Source organism: Pristis pectinata, chromosome 4 (assembly GCF_009764475.1).
Source record: "Pristis pectinata isolate sPriPec2 chromosome 4, sPriPec2.1.pri, whole genome shotgun sequence".
In the NCBI taxonomy this organism is placed as follows: domain Eukaryota; kingdom Metazoa; phylum Chordata; class Chondrichthyes; order Rhinopristiformes; family Pristidae; genus Pristis; species Pristis pectinata.
This window is the reverse complement of record NC_067408.1, coordinates 76,386,739-76,411,237: the sequence shown is the minus strand read 5'-3', so window position 1 is coordinate 76,411,237 and position 24,499 is coordinate 76,386,739. Positions and strand designations below refer to the sequence as shown.

At 37.7% G+C, this 24,499-nt stretch overlaps 1 protein-coding gene across 5 annotated transcripts; it reads left to right on the top strand.

The window, feature by feature from the left end:
- Positions 1 to 77: 77 nt before the first annotated feature.
- prrg1 (proline rich Gla (G-carboxyglutamic acid) 1) lies at positions 78 to 24,234 on the top strand. Of its 5 annotated transcripts, none has more exons than XM_052014188.1 (5): positions 123 to 167; positions 500 to 584; positions 5,753 to 5,789; positions 8,174 to 8,334; positions 21,758 to 24,234. In XM_052014188.1, exons 3-5 carry the CDS (start codon positions 5,780 to 5,782, stop codon positions 22,235 to 22,237), a joined length of 651 nt encoding a protein of 216 aa, XP_051870148.1. In that variant the 5' UTR covers positions 123 to 167; positions 500 to 584; positions 5,753 to 5,779; the 3' UTR covers positions 22,238 to 24,234. The 5 variants fall into 5 exon arrangements, with proteins under 5 accessions (XP_051870149.1, XP_051870148.1, XP_051870151.1 ...); XM_052014191.1 differs by lacking the exon at positions 500 to 584 and adding an exon at positions 1,123 to 1,242 and having other exon boundaries at positions 143 to 167; XM_052014190.1 differs by lacking the exon at positions 123 to 167 and adding an exon at positions 1,123 to 1,242 and having other exon boundaries at positions 546 to 584.
- The last annotated feature ends 265 nt before the right edge of the window (positions 24,235 to 24,499 follow it).

The following is a 24,499-nucleotide window of genomic DNA, read 5'->3' as shown; positions in this document are numbered from 1 at the left end:
GTGTGGCTGCTCCTTTAAGGAGTTCGCCCTCCAAGTCTATGGGTATTGTCCATTTAAAGACCGTGCTGTTGCAAAGCGGGGCCTAGATGTGCGCATGCGCTTTTTAGGATCGTGGACGGAAACTTTGGAAGGCGTTGGGTGCTTTGGGAGAGGAGAAATAAAGTGCGGTAATTATTCTTTATTCTACTTTGGAACCTATGTTCTGTACTTTGTTCGAGGGACTGTTTTGCAACTATTATCGATAATGTAACAATTATTCGGAAAGAGGGAAAATTGAACCTCGAGTAAAGTGGGGTTGGTGGCGTGCGGTGTTGCATTCGCTCTGTTTCGGCTGTGCTGTTACTGATTGATGCTGTCCGTGTTTTCGTGTTGTGTTGATCATGTGAGTTGAGTCAATGAAAGAACATTCTTTTTAATAAGCTTCTCTGTGTAGAGCTGGGATTGGGCAGCTGGGCCGTTTAATTGCGTTCTAAAACATTGACCTTGTATTTAATGCTAGTTTCAGTTAATTGATATTTGGACATCCACCCGTATATTGTGCAGCGAGCAAAAAAAGTGTTTGAATCACTGTTTTATTTCTCAAGGTGAGTTTAACAATTCGTACTGTTGAAGTTTCGTTTAGAAGCTCTTTCCAAAAGAGGTGATAAAAGAGATGTTAAGATATAGTACAGACTAAGCGATTCAGTGCTGTGTCCGAGTGCCGATTCATTACTTGTTGACCATGGTGTATTAAGGGCTATTTTGCTCTGGGTATTGCTGCGGCTTAGCCGAATAACTCTTACTCCTCCCTCGCCCTATCGTACAAGGGCCTTGGGACCGTTTACTCCGTCAAAGTCTCCATTCAAGTTTTTTTTTGTGTGTCTCTTGCTTTAATTTTTAAACACATGGCAGACAATATGTATATACTTTCAAACCACTCCACCCCCAACCCCTCAAGTACCCTTCATAATTTTTTTCTCGGACCACTTGTCGGTTTTGTTTTTTTTCTGATAGCTGTAGACTTGGGATCCATCGACCCGTTTGGTTGTGGTGCAGTTCTTACATGCACCACCCAGACGAATTTGCCCCCCCCCCAAAAAAAAATGGGGAAGTATTCAGTCTGTGCTTGGTCCTTCTATCCAGAAAGAAACTTGAGATCGGAAACCACAGCAGTGGGGGCAACAACGATTGCTGCTATTTTGACAGAGATGATTACTTGCATGATTACAACGCTGGGCGGCACAGATTCTAATAGCTGATAAAGTAAGTCTTGTTGAGCAAGGATATCTGGTGTAATAAAGTTCAGAGACGTAGAAACAAAAGTATTCCTAAAAATGTTAGATTTTCTTTTAGTTCAAAATCGGGCGTTCGCTTCGTAAGTTCTAGCTGTTTAAACTGACTGTGAAACATTTATTGAAAACGAATCTTTACTTTTGGGTAGATATAATTGAACTCGAATATCAGTGGAACGCCGCCAAAACATAACGCAAGAAGTTGTAGAATGCTTTATATTGTTTGAGGTTGAGTGTATTCTACTCTGAAGGTGTATATCAATAAATAAACGCTACATATTTTATGCTTGATTTGCATGGTTAACAGTTCACATCAAACTTTATGACTATTTTAGCAGGGCTGAGTTACCACTAAAGAGGCACGAAATGTTTAATAAGATTCACTCAATTCATGAGAGTCGACATGATAATTGATAAGGTCAGCAATGATGTGGTATTTGAATTTGTTGGTCACCTTGCAATAAGAGGACCTTTTTTAATTCGGGTTGCAGTTTGGAACATGGTACAAGTAGTTCTTTATAGAGAAGTGGTTTAGATTGTTTAGTTTTGGGTCACCAACTATTAAAACAAAAGGAGTTTATTGAGTTTGTTTCCTTCAAAAATTAAACGGAGTTTAAACAAAAGATGGTGTAGTTCATGCAGAAAATGTGAATGCAAGTTTAGCAAAGTGGCTTTTTCTGTGAAGTCTGTGTAAGGAACTCCAAAAAAAATTATGTTCCTTGTGTCCTGTAACATTATTTTGAAGGTGTCACAAAGGATGTATTGACCTTTTATGCTGTTTTTTCAATTTGGATTTTGTTCCCCTTTTATTCAGTAAGGAATACAATAAAGTTATTGTAGATTAGCCTCTTTAATGCCATTTAATTTGTTTCATTCCTCTTTAGAGAAGAAATGGCTAAATTGGGTTTCTTGATTGTAAAAGTTTTGTTTTGCCCTTCCTGCATCCTATCAGCAGGATTGGAGGAGTGATGATTCTTTACACCCATTGGGTAAAAAGGATTTGGAGTTCATTACTTTATTAATTGGTGGAGGCAGAAACCTTCATTACACTTGTAAAAATGTTTGAAGAATCGTGAACTGCAGGTGGAATGAGGCTGTGCAGCAGTCTAATTCAGTCTATTCTTAACCAGAATAGACACAATGGCCTCAATTGTAAATTTCCTGAATCAAGCCCCAATGGAAGTTGATCACTTATCACAGACCATTTTATATATTGTAAAGCTTGTATAGCCAGTGAGGTATTTGTCCTGGTTTGATGGCTGGAGTATGGAATTGGCTATGCTAGCTGCCACATCTGTCAGTTTGCTGAAAATTCCTGGGAATCCACCAGACAGCCCCATCTGTATAAAAGGAATAGCCCTGACATCTTTCAGACCAAGTGTATGGGGACAAGGATGAGTGGAGGTTGGGCTCCCAGGTATCCTGTCTGGCCTGAGTCCAGATGTAGGTCCTGCTAGGCACTGGTATGCTGTACTGGTAGGCATAGTTTGGTTGCTGTTTAATAGTGGTTTACAGTGCACATAAACACACTAAAAGCTGGAGGAAGTCACTCAATACCTCAAACCTTAAATTGCAAATTTTTACCTTTCCCCTGTTACCTATTGGTCTTGTTTATCAACTTTCTATCTACCTCTGCCTTAAATTAATGAAAGGAAGAGTGTTAGGAAGAACTGGCATCCCTTAGTAAAATTAACTTGTTTGTCATTAGTGGGTGACCCCTAAATTTTAAACTCTAATTCTAGCAAGCGTACTGATGAGTACAGGTCTCTTGCAATCATTATTTGTGATTTTTTTTTAAAGAGCTGGTACAAGCATAATTAGTTATAAGATCCTTTGAATGACTATCTCTGCTATAGCCTCCAGCCAGTTTTTACTTTTGGAGATTGGCATTAATATCTGAACTTGAGGGATTCTGAGACACAGCTGGTGATATGAAGGATAGTAGTTAGGGAGTGCAGACATGGAGGTAAAGAGTCCAGCATCTTGACTGGAGGTAGAGGGAAACACTTATGTCCTGGGAGGGAAGTGTGAATGACTGATGTTTTTGGGAAAACATCAACTTTAATGTAATTTTCTGGATAACTTGGACAAAATAAAATGGGTTACTCATGGCCCTCAGAAGTGGTTTGGTATACAACTTGGGCCTGTCTCTCAAAAGTTATGTTCTGCTGTTCAACCAATCTCTGTTGATCCCAAATAATTCTTGCCTCTAATTTTGGTATCTCTTTTAAGTCCCCAAAAAAGCACACTTGTCCCTATTATTACTGCTACTCCATCATTTCAAAAATCTATTTTTCTCCAGAGAAAAATAAGACTGCTGCTCAAATCCAGAGCAATAACAAAAACAGTAGCAGAACTCAGCAGGTTGAATAGCATCTTTGGGGTTTTAACCTGAAATGTTGACAATTCCTCCTCTCTCTCTCCTCCTCTGCCCCCCCCCCCCCCCCCATATTGCTCTATTATTGTCCTTGGTGCATCCTTTGACTACTTATATACTGCCATCTTAAGTTCCAACTGTGCCTGCCTTTTTATGGGATATGTGGAACATTTTATTCCAGTCGTGTTGGGAACTGTTCTCCAATCTTTTTCCAGTACTCTGGTGCTGTTTCCTGTTCTCACACAGGAATGGAGTTTTTCATCTATTTCCACCCCCTCCCCCCCACCTTGCTTTTACAATGTGAAGATAAAAGTAGGTTACAAAATGCAGGTGTTACTTGATTTTCTCTTTCTAGTTTTACCATTATTTATTAGCTCAGTTTTGTTAAGTAACATTATATGTCAAATGTTAGAAAAATAAATTTGTTAAAAATAGCAAAGAATAGACTGAGTTTGAACAACTTTGTCTAATTTATCGATGGATCTTCACCTGACTTGGACGTTTAAATCTCATCGGCAACTACTTTGTAATTGCCAAATGGGGAACTCTAAGCTTTCACCTATTCATAAATACTGATGTGCTCTGCCTTAAGTTTTGATGAATTATATACCAAAGTTGTTTATTTGAATAGTCTCTGACACTGAGTTAGTAAGTGGCATAGCTCACCTATTTCTCTACAAAAAAAAGTAATTTACAAACTTGAAATCCCATTTTGAGGAACTGGGTGTTGCAGTGTTATTTTAAAAAAGATGCATTAGATTTCTGGTAATGTGAATCTATTGACTTGCAGAATATTTGGGTTCACAGTTTAAAACTCCACCTTCATGTGGAATCATAATCTTCCACATCAGATGAAGTGCATTAGGTTTTCTCCAGTTAGAATCTATGACTTTTCTTTGCATGCCTTAAATAAGTTTAGGAGTTAACACTGCATTATAAAAAATTAATTTCTTCCCCCACCCCTTCCAGCTGCCTTCAGTTTTAAATTTAAGCCACCTTGAAAATTTGAAAATGATATCTAAGTATTTTAGCTCTTGGTAATTCTTGCACCAAGTTTACAAAAAACCTATCTATTTATTATGAATTTAAAATATGCTTGCATCCAACACGTGTCACCTTGGAGTTTTCTAAAATGTCTCAGATTAAAAGAGCAGATTTGTAATAATTGAATCATTTATTTTTAAATTACAGAAACGGGCCTTTCAATTGGCCTAGGCTGATGTTTTGCTTCACATAAGCTGCTTTCTTTTTACATCTAGCCCCACCACACATTCCTTTGTTTCTCCCTTATTTCTCTAGCCTTCTCTTTAATATAACTTCTCACTCATCTCAATTGCTATTACCATTTCCAAATTATTACTGTTGTGGCTCTTCCTGTTGTAGATAGCTTGAAAGTAGTATGGCCTGTTGCTGTGAAACTCAGTTGAGCAGCAGTCTAAATTCCATTTGAGTTGTCAGTCTGGATTCCATTCATTCAGTGCATCTGGGGCAGGAGTTTAGTTGTGGTATGTAGGATGGTTGCCAAAGCCTGAATCAGAATGAGGAAAATTTGCCTTGGAAATGGTGAGGAAAGTCTCTCAGACTGTTGCAGTTGATATGGTGATAGTACTCCAACAATGTTTAGGTGACTTCTGATACAACTGGATAGATTTTCAGTGTACCTTCTTTGTAATCTAATCAAAATACCAGATGTTTTTGATTTTAAATTTAACTTTTATTTAACAGATTGAAAATTCCCAGCTAACTTTTTTATTGATGTGTATCTTTTCAATAAGTTTTTTGCAAATGTTAATGTGAAATTGTAAGTCGCATGGTTATATTTTTAAATTGCTGTAGGCAGAGAATAAATTTTGAAATAATTGCCAAGAAATATTGGTCAATATTCACAGTATAAAGTATTAAAGCTGTATGGAATTTCTCAATTATTTTCTCTAACTTGTGGATACACATTTCAAAAATTGTGCTAAATAAGAACAAATTTCATTTAATGTCACAAGCACTTAAGGTAAGTTGCTTCAGGGCATCATTAGATAGAAATGCTTTAAAGAATATTTTGTAACAGTAGTTTAGTGTCCATTATAAAGATGTATTTTTCTCCTTTCAGATATCTTGAATTTTTTTTTAAAAAGCCATGGAAAGTGGTGAGTATAGATTCTCTTACTGGGTGTTAAGTTTTGTCAAATGTGATTTTAAAATCTAAATTGTAGTTTTTTTAACTCAACTTTACGCTTTCACCTTGTCACAGTTCTATATAAGTATATATTGCTCAATGTGGCTCTGTTCATCATTAATTTGCCCCACCCTTGCATTACTTAAGTGTGTAAATATTGCCATTATGGTGGTTTTTCTTTTAACTTTTTGTAATAGAAAATCAGTAAACTACATTCATGTCTCAGGTTTTGATCCATATGATGTCATCTGTCTTCGATCACTTCTTTCAGCATTTAATTGCATTATTCTACTTAAGCTTTCTGACTTTTATTGAGAGGATGGGAAGAATGTTTTCTGAAATCCATGCATTAATGACATTTCCTGATATGTGAACAGCCCAGTGATCCTCAACGGTCCTCCCATAAGAACATTTGGAGATGGTTGTCTAAATTAGGAGAGCTGTCCCATCAATAAATTGAGCAACAGACTGACACAGGTGTAACATAAATCAAACATTGCATCCAAAATCCCAGTTTATTCCAGAACTGGCCCCAGGTGTGTCCTGTCCCATTGGCAAGACAGAATTGCTAAATGTGGTGGCACAGTGGTACATTAAGAGGGAGTGTCCTGGACATCTGTTAATGAGTCTGGACACTATTAAACTTTGTCATTTGGTCAAACACTTATTACTGCTGATTATCCTTAATACTGGTCTCATCTGTTACACTTTCAACAAATTTGATGAGGCATAGAATGTTCTCTGGGTGAGGAACTTCAATATTCACTAGTAAGACTTGATTGTGCTTGCTGAATCCTGAAGGACAACAGCCAGAGTGGGTCTTCAGCAGACAATAATTGAACCGACATGAGGGATGAACCTCCTGCAGGTACAGACAACAGAGAATATAAATACTAAACAGAAGAAAAAAGGGGGTACAAAAGACATGACCTGAGACCAGACCATGGTGGTGCAAGAGTTGGTCCACAGTGTTCCATTACTGAGGGAGGGGTAGGGTTATGCAGGTCAGTTCAAGACTGTTTCTGAATCTGGTGGTGTCACTTAGCCATACTGGTCAAAAATATTTCACCTCAGATGAAGCGTTGATTTTTAGGTGTACAGAGAACTTGTTAAATTTCCTTTGGAAGTTAATATTGTGATCAACAATCACTAGAATAGCAGTAACAAGCAGCAGTTTTAAATGTACTCCAGTTGTCTTAAAGCCACATTAGGCAGTCAAAGAAAATGGAACAATCAGGTTACATAAACTTGAAATCTACATCAATGCAATTAATTTGATTTAGTGATTTAACTGTGTTTATGACTTTGGAGAAAGTAAACATTTGGATATAAATATTTCACTTGAGCATTTCCTTGAGCCACACATTCTCCTCCCTGAATGTCATAATACCTTTTACTACCTTTTGGGGTTCTGCTTTTAAATTCAGCAGAACATTTTTCTGTTTCTTACCAATGTTAAGGCTATGTGGATCATAACAATCGCATCTTACCCCTTCCACTGCAAGTTTCTCTCTCCTGAAGGAGATGGCCCATGCCTAGGCATTGGGTAGGCAATGTAACCTTAAAACCTTGTGCTCCTGCTTGCAGTAGATGGCGTCTATCGCCCTAACTGTACTGTCCCCTTCAATGGTTGCTGCTTTTTCACTCCTATTTGAAAGGCTTCTTGTGCCACAGTTAAATCACATGCCTCTACAAAGTTCCCAGACTTCTTCCCAAGAGTCTGAAGAACCCCAAATCTATTGGACGTATGCAAGCACTTGGTCTGCTGTCATGGTACCTTCCTGGATTCCTGTACCTGGCTCATCTGCAGTCACCTCCTGTCCCTGACCTTGTATCAGTTCTGAAGTCATCTGAGGGTGTGACAGCCTGCTGGAGCGAAAAGTCCTGGTAACTTTCTACCTCTGTGATGACTTTGCAATTTGGATTCCAGTTCCTCATCAATGAGCCACTGTTCCTTGAGCCACAGCTCTAATTGCCTTGGACAGAAAAATGTCCACAAGCTCCTATGTATTGATACCACAAAGCATAACCTTTTTTTATTATTGGTTTTATGTTAATTATTTACCTGTGGCTTATTGAATTGATGGAATTTAGTTGTTAAAATTTAAGTGCTATTAGTTCACAACCCACATTCACTATCAATCACTTGCCTGCCTTTCTTGTGACATCGCACTACAGATTCCCTTTGTTGCATCTTTTAAACCGCTTGGGGATTTTCTCTCTATCCTCTGTCTTTTGGTTGCTGGTCTGCATAGTCTTTTTTGATGGAGCTAAAACTTGTATTTGATTTTAGTGCACAAAATGCATGATTTCTCTGGGGTAGTATATTTCATGAACAGTTTTGTATTTTTGTAGTGTTCTTGAAGCAAGGTGAGGCCAACTCTATTCTGAAAAGGTATCGAAGAAAAAATTCTTTCTTGGAAGAGGTACAACAGGGCAACATTGAACGAGAATGTCGGGAAGAAGTTTGTACTTATGAAGAAGCAAGAGAAGCTTTTGAAAATGATGAAAAGACAGTAAGTTGATGGGTACCAGGGATTATGCTGGTTGGTAGTTGAACTGATGCATTTGCTTTCATATCTGGGTTTGACTATGACCCATGCTAATGAGTGACAATTTGCTTACCTTCTCATTTGAAGGAGCTAAGAGTTTGTGCCTTACTACTGTATTGCTTCATTCCCACAAATATCCATAATTTGTACTAAAAATCAGAAAAAGGACTTCTGGAAGGATAGTGCGACCAGATTAAAGAGTATTAGATAAACAATTCAAAGGGGTGGGGACTTTGCAAGGTGAATGAGCAGAGGAGTAGGATGAAATGATAACTTTATTTTTCAAAGAACTACTATAGGTACAAAGAGTAACCAATGACTGTCTTTTCTGCATGCTTTATTGGTCTTGACAATTGAAATTATACTTAGAAATATAGGAAAAGATTTAAATGTTTATGTTGTGAAGGTAGTATTTCAAAATTAGAATGAAATTACAGACTTGGAAGAATGTTAGATTTGAATATAAAATGTGGTAAATACCCAGTTTCGGCCATTTCAATCCACCCACTTACTGAACACAATGAAAGCAGAAACAAATTTGAAAACTGACATTCTGTTTTTATAATCATGCTTATGTTGCCTTTACAAAAAATTGTCAAAGGAGTAAATTCCTTGTTCAAATATCATTATTTTTCATTAAGCAGAGGATTTTTTTAAAAAAAATCCATTAGTTTGGGAGATTTTTTTTTAAAATAAACTTCTGTTGCAGTTTTGTGTGTGGAGATGGGGTTCATTGGTTGGGGAAATAAATGTCCATCATAATCCCTACATTGTGTATTTCAGTACTGAATAATAAATTTACATGGAAAGTAAAATGACATGAAAAACCATAGTGTATATTATTTCACCACTATTTGGCAGTTGTTATGGTAGAATTCTGGAAGTAAAGACTACTTGGCTTTGAAGGAAGAGCCTATCTGCTTGGAGAGTAATGTAGGAGATTCTGAGATGATGCATGTTGGATTGGGAAGAGGGAGGCTGGTGAGAAGATTATGAAAAGCATGTTGAGGAAATTCTTGGTGAACTGAGTATCTGAGATGTTTGAAAGTTCATTCCTAACTTGGGAATCTCCAACCAAAATTGCAGAACAATCAGCACACATTGCCACTGTTTGCCTGACAAATATCATATCCTTCCCTAGTAGGACATAACTGAAGTTGATAATCAATGCATGCTTGCTTCTCTTTCCTTCTGACCAAGTGTGTGTTCTGAAGATTAATTGTCAAAAGCCACTCTTGCAACATAAGAAAATGGGAACTGGTGTAGGCTACTCTACCCCTTGAGCCTGCTGTTTGTTATGATCATGGCTGTGCCAATTCTCCATGGTCTTCAATTCCCTCATCTTTCAAAAATGTATCTACTACTTTAAATATGATCTAGTCTCCACAACCCTTGAATATACAATTCCAGAGATTCACTACCCTCTCTGAGAACTTCTTGCACACTTCTTTTGAATAAGAGCCCCCTTATCTTGTGACTGTCCCCTCATTCAAGATTCTCCAACTATGATCAAGTGGGCAAAAGATCCCATAATGTGACATGAAGAAATCACAGGATTTTGTCTTGAATATTTTTCATTCAGCTACCACCTAAACAAACTACTTGGCCTTTTATCTTATTGCCTACAGGTTCCTTGTTTTGCACAAATTGCCTGGAGTATTTTCCTGTCAGTACATGATTATACTTAACAAAAAAAAAATGTGAAGGGAGGAATTTGTAGGAATTTCTTAATGACTGAGAAATTAGATGTTGACATTTGAAAGAGGAAGGGCAACAGATTCAGGATACAGCTTCTGGCAGATGATAATGTTTCCTGCAGGAAATGAGTAACAAGATCTGGATTAACTTTATTGTGAACAAACATTGATTTAAGCTGTGTAATGCATTAGTGTTTGTTTGCAATGGACCAAGATTTGTGCTGGACACTTCCTTGCAGAATTATCTGTTGGAAGCACATAAGATATCTTTTCAGTCCAGTGTATGTGTGATAGTTTTACAGGAGAAATTCACTAACCTTTTATCATAACAAGAAACATTTCAGAAGCATTATAACATTTCCTCATGAGTTTAATTCTGCTAAGACCTTTTAATAATACTCTCTATTCTTGTGGTTAAGTGTGTTACCTGCTTTTAACCTGACTTGACTTGATTAAATAAGGTTTTTGTTGTGCTTGTAATTATCCTGAATGAAATCAGTGACGTGGATACTTTGGGTTTTAAGGGGACTAGCTGATCCCCTGAACCATGTGGCAGCTATCTTGGGTGGTGAAAAGCACAGAAGACAAATTGCAGGAACACTTAATGAAAAGCAATCAGCTGGCATTTAGTGCTGTAGGCAAATAAGCAAGCATGTGTAATAAATTTCTCCTGAGGAAAATACAAACCAATCTCAATGTCTTGTGCAATCTTGCAGCTGTCACGAACCAGCAACAAAAGAAACACACTAAGCATGATTCAGTGTTAAAAACTATTTTATTAATCACTACTTATGATAATACGTAAAATAAAAGTAAAAATGTTAGTATGTTAGAATTCAAAAAATGTTAAACCTCGAACGTTAACCCCAAAACTAAACTCTTCGTGTGTGTGTGTGTGTGTGTGTGACAAAGTCCCAAACTCCCAGTTCCTGAATGGTTCTTGAAGTTCAGTTCCGCAAGCCATAAGGTGAAACATGAGCAAGGGCTTCTTCAACAACCACCGTTGTCTGAAGATAAGATGTAGATGTAGAAAAACATAGAGAGAGTACATACAAAATCCAAATGTTCCACGATGGAACCCAAACGACACTTCAGTGTTTACTCGGTAGTGACTTCCTCACCCCGAAAAGCATCCGAACCGTGGTCGTCCACATACAAATACCTGTTTCCTTCTACAGGTCAGCAACAAAGTGAACTCCACCGGATTACTTCCAACTTCCATACATGGATTTCAGTGGCAAACACAGTTATTGTTTCTCATCCATCGACAGAGAAAACAAGCACGCTGGTGTCTCTCTCCCTTCTCTCTCTCTCTCCTTCCTCTTCTTCTTACTTCTTCAACAACGTCATTACGTCCTTTATCTTCTATTGACGTAAGCACGCCCCACACACATACACACACTCTATCTTAAAGGGACTTTCACTGAGTCCGTAACACCTCCCACCTAAAAAAAAATTTTCCCAAGAAAATTTTAACCCTGCATACAGTTAGTAATGTTAATAATTATCATGCTACACAACTACAGACTATCAGATTAGTACAGATACATGTTTCCCATTTAACATCGAGAAAGACAATCAGCAATCACATTATCTTTGCCTTTAATGTGAGTTATCATGAGATCAAACTCTTGCAAAATTAAACTCCAGTTTAACAGCCTTCTGTTCTTGTTTTTGACTCGGCTCAAACACCAATGGGTTATGATCTGTATACACAGTCAATGGTTTCTGAGCGGTGCAAACATATACACTGAAATGTTGCAAGGCTAAAACAAGTGACAGTAATTCTTTCTCTATGGTGGAATAATTCTTTTGATGCTCATTAAATTTCTTTGAAAAGTAAGCTACCGGATGGTCAATATCATCAAGGTCACCCTTCTGCAACAACACAGCTCCTGCAGCTTCATCACTGGCATCTACTGCTAATGAAAATGGCTTTTCAAAGTCAGGTGTTTTGAGCACAGGATGGTAGCATAAAATGGCTTTCAGCTTCTCAAATGCTTCTTGACAAGAATCTGTCCAAACAAACTTTACTCCCTTCTTCAGAAGATTAGTTAGGGGAAGAGCAATATCAGCAAAGTTTTTACAAAATTTTCGATAATATCCAACCATTCCCAAAAATCTTCTAACAGTCGTCGTACCTGTGGGAATAGGGAACTCAGATATTGCTTGAGCTTTTGCCTGAACAGGAGCTTGCTTGCCTTGACCTACAACATAACCAAGATACGTCACAGTGGCATGGCCAAATTCACTTTTAGCCAAGTTAACTGTAAGGTTAGCCTTGGAAAGTCTTTCAAACAACCTTTCTAACGCAGAGATGTGATCCTCCCATGTATCATTCCCAGTCACTAAGTCGTCAATGTAGGTATCTGTATGTTTTAACCCATGAATCACTGAATTAATCATTCTTTGAAATGTTGCCGGAGCATTTTTCATTCCAAATGGTAAAACATTGTATTCATACAATCCAGAAGGGGTTACAAAGGCTGAAATTTCCCTTCCTCTATCTGTTAATGGAACACACCAGTACCCTTTTAATAGGTCAATCTTTGTAAGAAATTTTGCCTTTCCCACTCTGTCTATGCAATCATCCACCCTAGGAATAGGGTAAGCATCTGACTTTGTTACAGCATTCACTTTCCTGTAATCTGTGCAAAATCTAACAGTTCCATCAGGTTGAGGTACAATAACACAGGGCGAACTCCAATTTGAAGTAGAATGTCTAATAATATCATTTTCCAACATGTATTTTATTTCCTGATCAACAAGTTTACTTTTTTCTACATTCATTCGATATGGGTGTTGTTTGATTGGTTTTGCATCCCCAACATCAACATCATGGGCAATTATCGATGTTCTGTTTGGAACATCTGGGAACAGATTTTTAAATTTTAAAATTAATTCTCTCATCTGTTGTTTTTGTGAAACTTGTAAATGGTCCAACTTCATTTCAAGGTTCTCCATGATATTTTGGTTTTTTAGTTTCGATGGAACAATATTTGGTCTAAATTGGCCTTCCTCAACATCGGGCATTCTAGAAACAACCTTTACATCATCCACCAAGGCCACAACTGAATCCCTCTCATAATAAGGTTTTGTCATGTTTACATGACAGTTGTGTTTTCTTGCGTCTATCTGGTGTTTTGATTATATATGTTAGATCAGTCACTCGAGATTCAATAACATAGGGTCCAGAAAAACGAGATTGCAAGGGATTATTTTGGCTAGGGAAAAATACCAACACCTTTTGCCCCACTGCGAATGTCCTAGGCCGAGCACGTCTATCAAAATATGTCTTCATTCTTATCTGGCTTGTTTGCAAATTCTCTCTCGCTAGCTGGCAGACTCTCTCCAACCGAGTTTTAAATTTTTGGACATAGTCCAACAGACTCAAGTGAACTTCCTCATTAACCCATTGCTCTCTTAACAACTCCAAAGGTCCTCTCACCCTATGTCCAAACACAAGCTCAAACGGACTAAATCCTATTGACTCCTGGATCGATTCTCTAACGGCAAACAAAAGTAAATGGATACCTTCGTCCCAATCCTTGGTGTTTTCAAAGCAATAAGTCTTCAGCATATTTTTGAGAGTAGAATGAAATCTCTCCAGAGCTCCCTGAGATTCTGGGTGATATGCAGATGATACAATCTGCTTTGCTCCCAGCTCATAGACTATTTGTTGAAAAATTTTTGACATAAAATTACTACCTTGATCAGATTGGATTTCTTTTGGCAAACCAAACAAGGTAAAAAAATTTTACAAGAGCCTTTGACACCGTCTTGGCCTTAATATTTCTAAGGGGTATTGCCTCTGGAAATCTAGAAGTGGCACACATGATGGTTAACAAATACTGATTTCCAGTCTTAGACTTTGGTAATGGACCAACACAGTCCACAATCACCTTCGAAAAGGGTTCACCAAAAGCAGGAATTTTCTTCAAAGGAGCCACAGGGGGTTTTTGATTTGGTTTACCTACCATCTGACATGTGTGGCAGGTTCGACAAAACATCACCACATCTTTTCTCAAACCAGGCCAATAGAATTGTTTCAAGATCTTCCCTACAGTTTTATTCACACCAAAATGACCACCCAAAGGCATACTATGGGCCAGGTTTAAAATCTCATCCCTATAAACTTTTGGAACAACAACCTGATGAATAACTTCCCATTCCTCAGTAACAGGAACATGAGGAGGTCTCCATTTCCTCATTAACACTCCATTTTTGACATAGTATCCAGTTGGCACTTTTTCAATCTCCTCACATGAGAGAGCTTTTTCTTTCAATTCTGTCAACTCAGGGTCCTTTGTCTGTTCCACCATAAAATCCTTCCTCGACAAAGACAAATCTTTAAATTCAGGCTCACTATAAGGATGTTGATCCTCCAGTGAAGACAGAAAAGTCTCATAAGGCATCATAATTTTCTTCCTGTTTAGGACTGTCACAAGGAACCACATCAGACTGCATCGGACTGTCTGTCTTGGCTAATTCTCTAGCTCTAGCTCTAGCTCGAGTCACCGCACATGATGGGTAAACATCTGGATCATTCTCAGACTCATCAATCCTTGGTTTGGTTGTTAACCGTACCACAGGATCACTTTCTCCATCTGCAAGGTCATTTCCCAATAACAAAGAAACTCCTTCCACTGGCAAACTAGGTCTTATCCCTATCTCGACTGGTCCTTTTACGAACTTTGACTTTAAAATCACCCTGTGAAAAGGGACAGACATGGTCTCACCTGTAATGCCTCGTACTAGATTTACTTCACCAGTGTCACTTTCTTCACCAAAATTTAAAACACTGTCCAGCAAGAGAGAGTGACTAGCCCCAGTATCTCTAAGAATTTTCACTGGCACCTGGGGTGACTCATCATTCAGTGAAACAAAACCCTCTGATACATACGAACGGAATTTTTTTCTCACCTCCTCCAACTTTTCCGCTTTTCCCTCTTGCAAGGACTGGTCATCTCCTAAACCTTTTTGATTTTTAATTGCCAGAAAGCAAGCATTGGGCACAGCTTCCTTTTTCTTCAAAAGGGCACAATTAGATATCACGTGGCCAGGTTTCCTACAGTAATAACAAGTACGCTCAACAGGTTTCTCCAGCCCTGGCTTCTTTTCATCTTTTCCTTTTTGATTACCTCCCAATTTAATCTCCGGTTTACCTGGATTGTCTTTGTAACTCTTTTGAAAGGTTTTAGGTTGTCCCCATTTGGATTTATGGGTTAAAGCATAATCATCTGCCAACCTAGCAGTTTCTTGTAAAGTTTCCACTGCCTTTTCATTTAAATATGTTGTTAATTCAGCTGGAACACATCTTTTAAAGTCTTCCACTAGTGTCAATTCTGTCAATTTATCATAATCCCCATCTACATTTTTAGCCAGGCACCATCGTTCAAAACATATTCTCTTTCCATTGGCAAATTCCATATAAGTCTGATCTGCAGATTTCCTCAAGTCTCTGAATTTTTGTCTATAAGCCTCAGGGACCAATTCATAGGCCTTCAAAATAGCTTGTTTTACCTTGGTATAATCAGCTGCATCCTCAGCAGACAAAGCAGAATAAGCTTTTTGAGCTTTACCTTTAATCACACTCTACCATAAGAGCCCATCCTTTCCTTGGCCAGTTTGAACTCACAGCAACCTTTTCAAAATGTTGGAAATACTGATCAACCTGATCTTCTTCAAACGGAGGGACTAATCGAACCTCTCTGCTGGCTGAAAAACCATCATCAGAATCAGATTCCAAACTCCTACGCTTCATTTGTAACTCATGCTGCCTCTGTTTCTCCTTCTCCTCACTATCCAGCTCCATCCTCTTCAATTCCATCTGCTTCATTGCTAGATCAGCCTCTATCTTCATCTGAGTTAGCTTTTGTTCGGCCTCTATCTTTAACTGGGTCTGTTCTCGTTCGGCCTCTATCTTTGCCAGCTGCACCTGTGCCTCAGAAATTGCTATTTCACTGCCAGGAAACTGTTTTAACACTTCCTTCTCAAACACCTTCTTTTCCACATAATGGCCAGCTATCAGTCTCTGAATATCTGCCTTTCTCATAGACTGCTTTACTTCTGTAAGGTTTAACCTTGTAGCAATCTTTATCAAATCATCCTTTTTCGCCACTTCCAATCCCTTTTGGGTTGGTGACTCCAAAAATGCCTTAATATCCATTGCTGCTGGTTTCCACACACACAAACCAATTAAAAAGAATTTATCAGACCTCCCTCAAAAATCTTTGGATTGAATCCCGAACAAATCTCGTCAATCTGGGGTACAATACCAGACGACACTCGTTAACCTTGGGAACTATCCCAGATGACACTCGTTAATCTTTGGATTGGATCCCGGACGAATCTCGTTAACCTTGGGAACGATCCCGGACGAGCCCCCAATTTTGTCACGAACCAGCAACAAAAGAAACACACTAAGCATGATTCAGTGTTTAAAAACTATTTTATTAATCACTACTTATGATAATACGTAAAATAAAAGTAAAAATGTTAGTATGTTAGAATTCAAAAAATGTTAAACCTCGAACGTTAACCCCAAAACTAAACTCTTCGTGTGTGTGTGTGACAAAGTCCCAAACTCCCAGTTCCTGAATGGTTCTTAAAGTTCAGTTCCGCAAGCCCTAAGGTGAAACATGAGCAAGGGCTTCTTCAACAACCACCGTTGTCTGAAGATAAGATGTAGATGTAGAAAAACATAGAGAGAGTACATACGAAATCCAAATGTTCCACGATGGAACCCAAACGACACTTCAGTGTTTACTCGGTAGTGACTTCCTCACCCCGAAAAGCATCCGAACCGTGGTCGTCCACATACAAATACCTGTTTCCTTCTACAGGTCAGCAACAAAGTGAACTCCACCGGATTACTTCCAACTTCCATACATGGATTTCAGTGACAAACACAGTTATTGTTTCTCATCCATCGATAGAGAAAACAAGCAGGCTGGTGTCTCTCTCCCTTCTCTCTCTCTCCTTCCTCTTCTTCTTACTTCTTCAACAACGTCATTACGTCCTTTATCTTCTATTGACGTAAGCACGCCCCACACACACACACACACACACTCTCTATCTTAAAGGGACTTTCACTGAGTCCGTAACACAGCAGAGATTCAAACTGTACAACAATTAACAATTGTTTAAAACTACAGCTTTTTTTTTTGCTGCTTTTATCTTAACATCTTCATCTCTTGTACCACCTTCAACATCACTGTTATTCTGCATTCTAATTCTGCTCATCATTCCCTTGTTCCAATAAAAATGAATCCTTTGCAGACTTGTTTATAATTGGAGGACATCAAGACTGCACCTCTCAATTACAGTTTACTTAAACTGCAATTCATGAAATTTTAGTTGCCTTTCCCAGACGGACCCTTTATAATGAAACTCCCTTAAATGTAAAATAGTGTTAGATCTTTGTAATAAAATGCATCAATTTTTTTCATTTGATTAAAATACCATTATTAATATGAATCTGCTGTTCTACCTTTACAAAGTACAGGTAGGTCTGCTGTAATGCATGTTTCCATTATGTGAATTAGTTATAATGTAATTGATGGATTAGGGAATACTTTCCGCATTATGTGGGCCACACTGGTTATAGTACAATCAGGGAAAACCTGTTTAAATGTTTGCTTTGAACACAAGTACTGCCTGTTCTGTAATAAAGTGACTTTATATAACGCAAAGTTTCTTGGGAATGCAACTGTTGAGTTACAGCAGAACTACCTGTGATTATTTGTTGATTTGGGCTAAACTTTGCTAGTTGGGCTGCTTAAAATCTTGCATCTTGATAAGAGACAGTTTGGGTTGCTGCTTACAGCTAATAGCCAGTGCACTTAAACAGCTTTGAGTTGATGACAGTGGTGACAGGAACTATTTAGCATTATTTGTTTTTATTGCTGTTTAAATTGTACAGTATTGTAAAAATTTGTATTTTTAATCTAATTAAAATCCAATGAGCCACATCTCCATTCCTAGCTGCTTATGCCAAATGTATTGGATGAAACACTAATATCCAGTATGACCTAAATATTAAAAACAAATTAGCTGATACTAAAATGAGTATTTTTAGAAGGACTTGGACAGATTGGGAGAGGGGACAAAGAAGTGGTAGATGGAATACGGTGTAGGGAAGTGTATGGTTATGCACTTTGGTTGAAAGAATAAGATGTCGACTATTTCCCTCGATGGGGAGGAAATTTGGTAATCAGAGGTGCAAAAGGACAGAGTCCTAGTTCAGGATTCCCTTAAGGTTGACTTGCAAGTTGTGTTGGTAGTAAGGAAGGCACATACAATGGTAGTAAGGAAGGCAATCATTTTGAGAGGACTAGAACATAAAAGCAAAGATATAAAGCCTCAGCAGCACAAGGCATTGGTCAGACTGCATTTTGATGTATTGTGAGCAATTTTGGTCCCTGTATCTAAGGAAAGATGCTGGTCTTGGAGGGGGTCCAGAGGAAGTTCACAAGAATTATCCTGGGAATGTAAGGTTTAAGGTATGAGGAGCATTTGATGACTCTGGGCATGTACTCGATGGAGGTCAGAAGGATTGGCATGGGTGGCTGTTGGAGAATCTCATTGAAACCTACAAGATATGGAAAGGCCTGGATAGAGTGAATGTTGAGAGAATGTATCTATTCATAGGATCTGAAGGCACAGCCTCACAATAAGATGCCTCTTTTAAAATTGAGATGAGAAGTTACTTGAGCCAAAAAGTGAATCTGTAGAATTCATTTCCAAAGGCTATGGAGGACAAATCATTGTTTAAGGCAAAGATAGGTTCATGATGGGTAAGGGGGTTATGGGGAGAAGGCAGGAGAATGGGGTTGGTGGGGGGGAAATGGCCATAATTGAATGGTGGAGCAGACTTGATGGACCAAATGGACTATTTCTGCTCCTGTATCTAATGGTCTATATTATTTGAAGTAGAGAATGTAAAAGTAGAGATTAACAAAGAGTTGCATGAGGTTTTTTAATTTGCAAGACAAGTATTTGCAATTATGATTTGAACAATGAATGTGGTTTTTTTGGGGGGAAGGATTCTCAAGTAACATTTGATTTCTTGCAAAATTGGGACAGTCCTGCAAAGTAATTGAAAATAATTAATGGAGCATACAGTCAGTGCTGTGGAAGTCATTGCAACAAGCTGCATTCCATTTTGGTAACAAAAGTGTGTGCACAAGGCTGTAAGTGAAAACGAGGAAGCAGATTTTTGGAAGTGAAACTGAAATTAGGGTTGGAGAAATGGAGGCTTCGTGGGTTACAAAGAAGGTTGATTGAGAAGTCGCAAAGTAAATGAGTTTAAGAAATTGTACACTATCCAGTAATCTGTTCTGTCCTGATTTTTTTTTTAAGGAGCAACTTTGAAGCAAACAAAAAATGGAGGTAAAAATAGGAATAAGGGACAAATGCATGGAATGAGATGATGCAATGGAAGAATCTGACAAAATTCCATAAATTTCATGGATTACATGTTTTAGATTGATAGAGATGCAACACAGAAATAGCTTTGGTTTTCTTATAAAAAAAATTTGGTCACATTCATGACTTGACAGCCCTAAAATATTTTGACAGTTTTAAAATCAATTACAATTAAAATTGAAAATGAGGGGAGATCTTGTAGAGGTATACAAAATTGAGGGGTATAGATAAGGTTAATGCATGCAGGCTTTCCCCCCCAGGATGGATGAGATTAGAACTAGAGGTCATAGGTTTAGAGTGAAAGGTGGAATATTTAAGGGGAATCTGAGGGGGAACGACAATCAGGGTGCTGAGAGTGTGGAATGAGCTGCCAGTGGTAGATGCAGGTTCAAATGTAACATTTAAGAGAAGTTTGGATAGGTGCATGGATGAGAGAGCTATGGAAAGTTATGGTCTGGGTGCAGGTAGATAGGACTAGGCAGAAAACCAGGCTGGCATGGACTAGATGGGCAGAAGGGCCTGTTTCTGTGCTGTAGTGCTCTGACTCCATGATAAATTTGCCTGTTCTATTTATCCAAATTATTTCAAGGTAAGCAAGAAAACGAGGACCAGGAGGATATTGAACTTAAATGACATTTATCTTATTCAAAAGTTGTTTTCACCTGGTTGCACATGAGTAATAATTGGCAAGACAAATGGTAGAAACACACTTAAAAATTCAAGTACAGTCAGAAGCTTAAAATATGGATATAAGCTAGAGAAGCAACTTTCAGTAGGCTATGTGGTCTCTATTCTAAACCTGTAAGTGCACTGTTTATGTTGGGAGAGCAGGGATGTGAAATGAAGGGTTGTATAAACAGCACAGAAACGGGCCTCTCAGCCCACATCCATGCTGACTTTTGCCCATCTATGCTCACCTCATTTGCCTACATGTCAACCAAATGGCAAGTAAGAAGAGCAATCATTTCTGGTGGAGGGAATAAAAGCTCTAACAGGAAAACACAGCTGTAAGAAATGGTCATCTTTCTCTAGTTGGAGGTTACATGAGAAATCTTGTAGTACTGATTTGTATGCTAGTTAATTTTGAGCAATTTTCTTTCACTGTTCTGTCTTAATGCAAAATGGAGAACTCAAGGGCATGTAAGATGACATTTCCCCCATTTAATTTCAAATTCTCTACTTAATTGAGAGAATAACCAGATCCAACTGCCCATCAGTTTTTTGAGAGATTCCCTCTTTTTAACCTTGATAACACTTTTTTTTAGTTTACTGTGACATAGTTCTCCTTCAGTTAAAGCTGGGATTTTCCTTCTAAATCGCAGGAGGGTGGAAAGAGATTTCTTGAAAAATTGTACAACATTAAATTCATTTGTAATTATGACTTTCTTCATCTTGCCAGCGATTTCAAATAAAATTGTCCATTGTCTGATATTTCCTGTCTATTTTAAATGTTATTTGACATGAACAATATGAGCCCCAGTTGGTGTTGCATATTTCCCATGAGAGCAAACTTTGCATTTCATACCCTTCACCAGGATTTTGTTCATTTCAGTATTTGCCTGAAGTTGATAATTCACTTGACCTTTACAATAAATTGTAATGTGCATTCCCTATGTAATCAAATGTCTTCAATCTTGTATCTAAGCTAACGAGCTTTCAGGTATTTTCATGCAATCCTTTATTTTCTTTTATTCTCTTCTGTCCACTTTTTTGCCTCTTGTCTTCCCTTGAGAAAATTTGTGCCATAAATATTTCACTTGTGTAGAATTGCCAGACAACTTTTTAAAGCATTAGAATACAAGGACTCCTGGCACAATATTTGCCAACCTAAGAATATTAGGAATTATTTGCCAATCAATTGGTCTGGATGGTGCTTGAATGTTGGAGCTGTATTCATCTGGTTAATTGATGAATATTCCATACTACTATTGACATGCCTTGTGGATGATAGAAAAACTTTGACATTTACCATCTTCCCAATGAAGATATTGAGGAAAATCTGCTTGGTCCTGAAGTTCTGTCTGAAGTACAAGTGCTTGTCTTTTAATTGCATTCTAGTCTCTTGCACAAAACTCCTGCAACTATTTGTTTTTCCCTTCCCATTGAGGGTATAACTTTAAATAACTTTGTTAAACTAATTTCACACAACTGACATGTTTATTAGTTTTTTTATATGGAATATAGTGCAGTAAGATTTTGTGCTAAGCAACATTTTGAAATTGGTGTAAAATCAGTTTAACATGATGTATTTTTATATTCAGAATGACTTCTGGACAGCTTACATAAAAGAACAAAATGAGAATCAAGGAAGTAGTGCCAATATCAACATGGAATCAGTTTATCTTGTGGCTCCTCTGATGGCTGGTCTCCTTGTGATTATTATTATATTGTTCGTTATCTGGAGATGCCAGGTGAGAAAGGCAAATCGCAGGCGAAATGCATATGCCCAGACTCAACGCCAGGCAAACCAGCCCACCAGAAACTTATCAGTGGTTGTATTTGGTTTTAATGAGCATCCTGTCAGTCCACTTGATAGATTACGTACCCTGCAACCAGAAAGCATGAGCAGTGAAAACTCCAATCAAAATGGACTCCCTGCAAGATTGTCTGGATTCTCAAATTCGGATCCACCCCCATCATATGATGAAGCCACTAGGCAGGTGGAGAACATAAGAATCAACAATGAAGTACGGCAAAGTGAAGATCCTCCAAAGTATGAAGAAATTGTGAACCCCATGTAGCTTTAAAAAAAAAAGTACCTTAAATTGCCAATAATTGAATATTTTTTTATTTAATTACAAATAGTTATTAATTTGTCACTCTTGTAAGTAGAAGGCTTTTTGGTACCATGTGTAATTTTTTTGCTGTCTGCTTTGCTAATGGAATTGAATCATTGTGAAATGCACAATTTGATAAGTTGAAGGAAAAATATTTTCTTGAGTTACTATTCAATTGAGTTGATATTTTTGGCAACAAGAATAACTGGGAAGAACAATAAAATGCTCATCTGTAGAAAAGTTAAGATTTTGCTTCTCTGGTGAATGAAAGTGCTATTTGAGAGAATGGACCACTTTTAATATATCATACTTGGGACAGACACAACTATGGGTATATAGTTTCCACTTGTGCTTTGGAAACAACACTTTGTTTCTACTGCAAAGACAGAATTTAATATTGTTCACATTTCATTGCCAATCATCAACTTAGAAAGGAACCAGAAATGCTGCACAAAGATATGGTAGAATTCCTTCAATTCATCAATTTTGTTCTCTTATGGCAAATTGTTAAGTAATGGTTTACCTCTGAATTGTCACATTGGCAATAGTTAACTAAGAACTTTCCCATTGCTGTTGTTGTTGAATAGATAGTGGGATTTGGATTATGCAGGGGAACTTCTTGTGTTTAAATTTAGGATATTAATTGTTAATAGTATTAACTGCTTTTGTAAATTACAGAATGAATCATTAACTATCATACCTGATCAAGAATTGTTTGTTCTTGTCCTGTACATTGTCACAGAAACTAAAGAATTGGCAACTCATTTGCATGTACAAAACATTGAAAATACAGATGGGTTTATAAGATGCATTGAAACTAATTTGGACAAGACACTATTTGACTTTCAAAATACTTGTGATTCTTTTTTAAAAATTCAACTTCCTATTTCATGTTCCTAATTCTAATAAAATAAATGCAGTCATTTCTTCACCCCCCCCCCCTCCCCCAAAAACGGTCAGCATTGATTAGTCACCACACACAAGCAATGAAAGTGCTGTGCACTTTGGCACAACTGAACAATGGGTTTGAGATGACTTGTTTTTGTTTCTCCAGCAATACAAATTTCAGGAAGCCCATGCAAGATTGGGGAAGATTTAAGTACTCTAGGTGTAGATTAAATTGACATGCATGACTTTTTAAGAAAAAGCTTTTGCTTAGGATTCCTGTTGAACACAGGATTTGTTTTTTTTCCAAATGGTGGAGGGAGTGTAAATATACTAATATTTTAACAATGTTTGCTTTTGTATCCAACTCCCATATGTGCCTCTATCTCCATATTATGTGAAAGAATATTGCAGAAAAAGTTTGAATTTGGATATTACTATGTTATTAATATGATGTGAATGCTGAAATGGGGGGGGGGGGGGGGGGGGAGGAAGCATTTTCAACCATGAACTTTACTTTTCTCCTTCAGCATTAATACATATGAAAACATTGGACATTGAGTTTACAAACAGTTAAGATTTTGCATATTTCATAAGTGGTGATTTAGACTATTTTCTTCACTCGTACATTTGGAAGAGATATTACACTCTTTAGCATAGCAGTTTTGAACAGATATGTATGTAAAGGCACTTGATTTTGTAATCCATGAAGGAAGAACAAATTCATAATATTTAATACCTTCATTTTGTCATTCACAACTATTCAGCTCCAAAGACCTCTTGTATTACAAAGTGCAACAAAAAATAGTTAGTTATTATAGTTGCAATAAAGCAAATTAAATCTTGGAGACGAGCAGCTTGTTTTAAAGTATTTTCTTTGTCAATGGATAAGTTGTATCACAGGTGCCCATATTTGTGATTAAGGAAAATGTTTATTTCAATATGCCAAACCAACAGAAGTCAACTTCACCACCATTATTTTGAATCATTGCTTTTATACAATGATCAACTTGTATTCAATAATATTTCTTGAACTTTCTGGTAAAGACTCGATCATTCAGCCTCCCATTTATCAGCCCAAGCACTGCCTGACAGATAAATATGCCCACTTGTTTTCATCTTGTGGTTAGATCTATATTTAGATCTGCATACCTTACTTATTCCATACCATCAATTTCTGTTGCACATACACCTCCTTGTGCAGCTTAAGAATACCCCACTTATGTGCAGTCTGTATATGCACCTTAGTGTTTGGGAGACTGATGGTATGGATTTGCCAGCTGCTGCAGACATTTTCTGCCACTATGGGAACTCTGGCCACCTTTCTGATTTGCCAGCTCT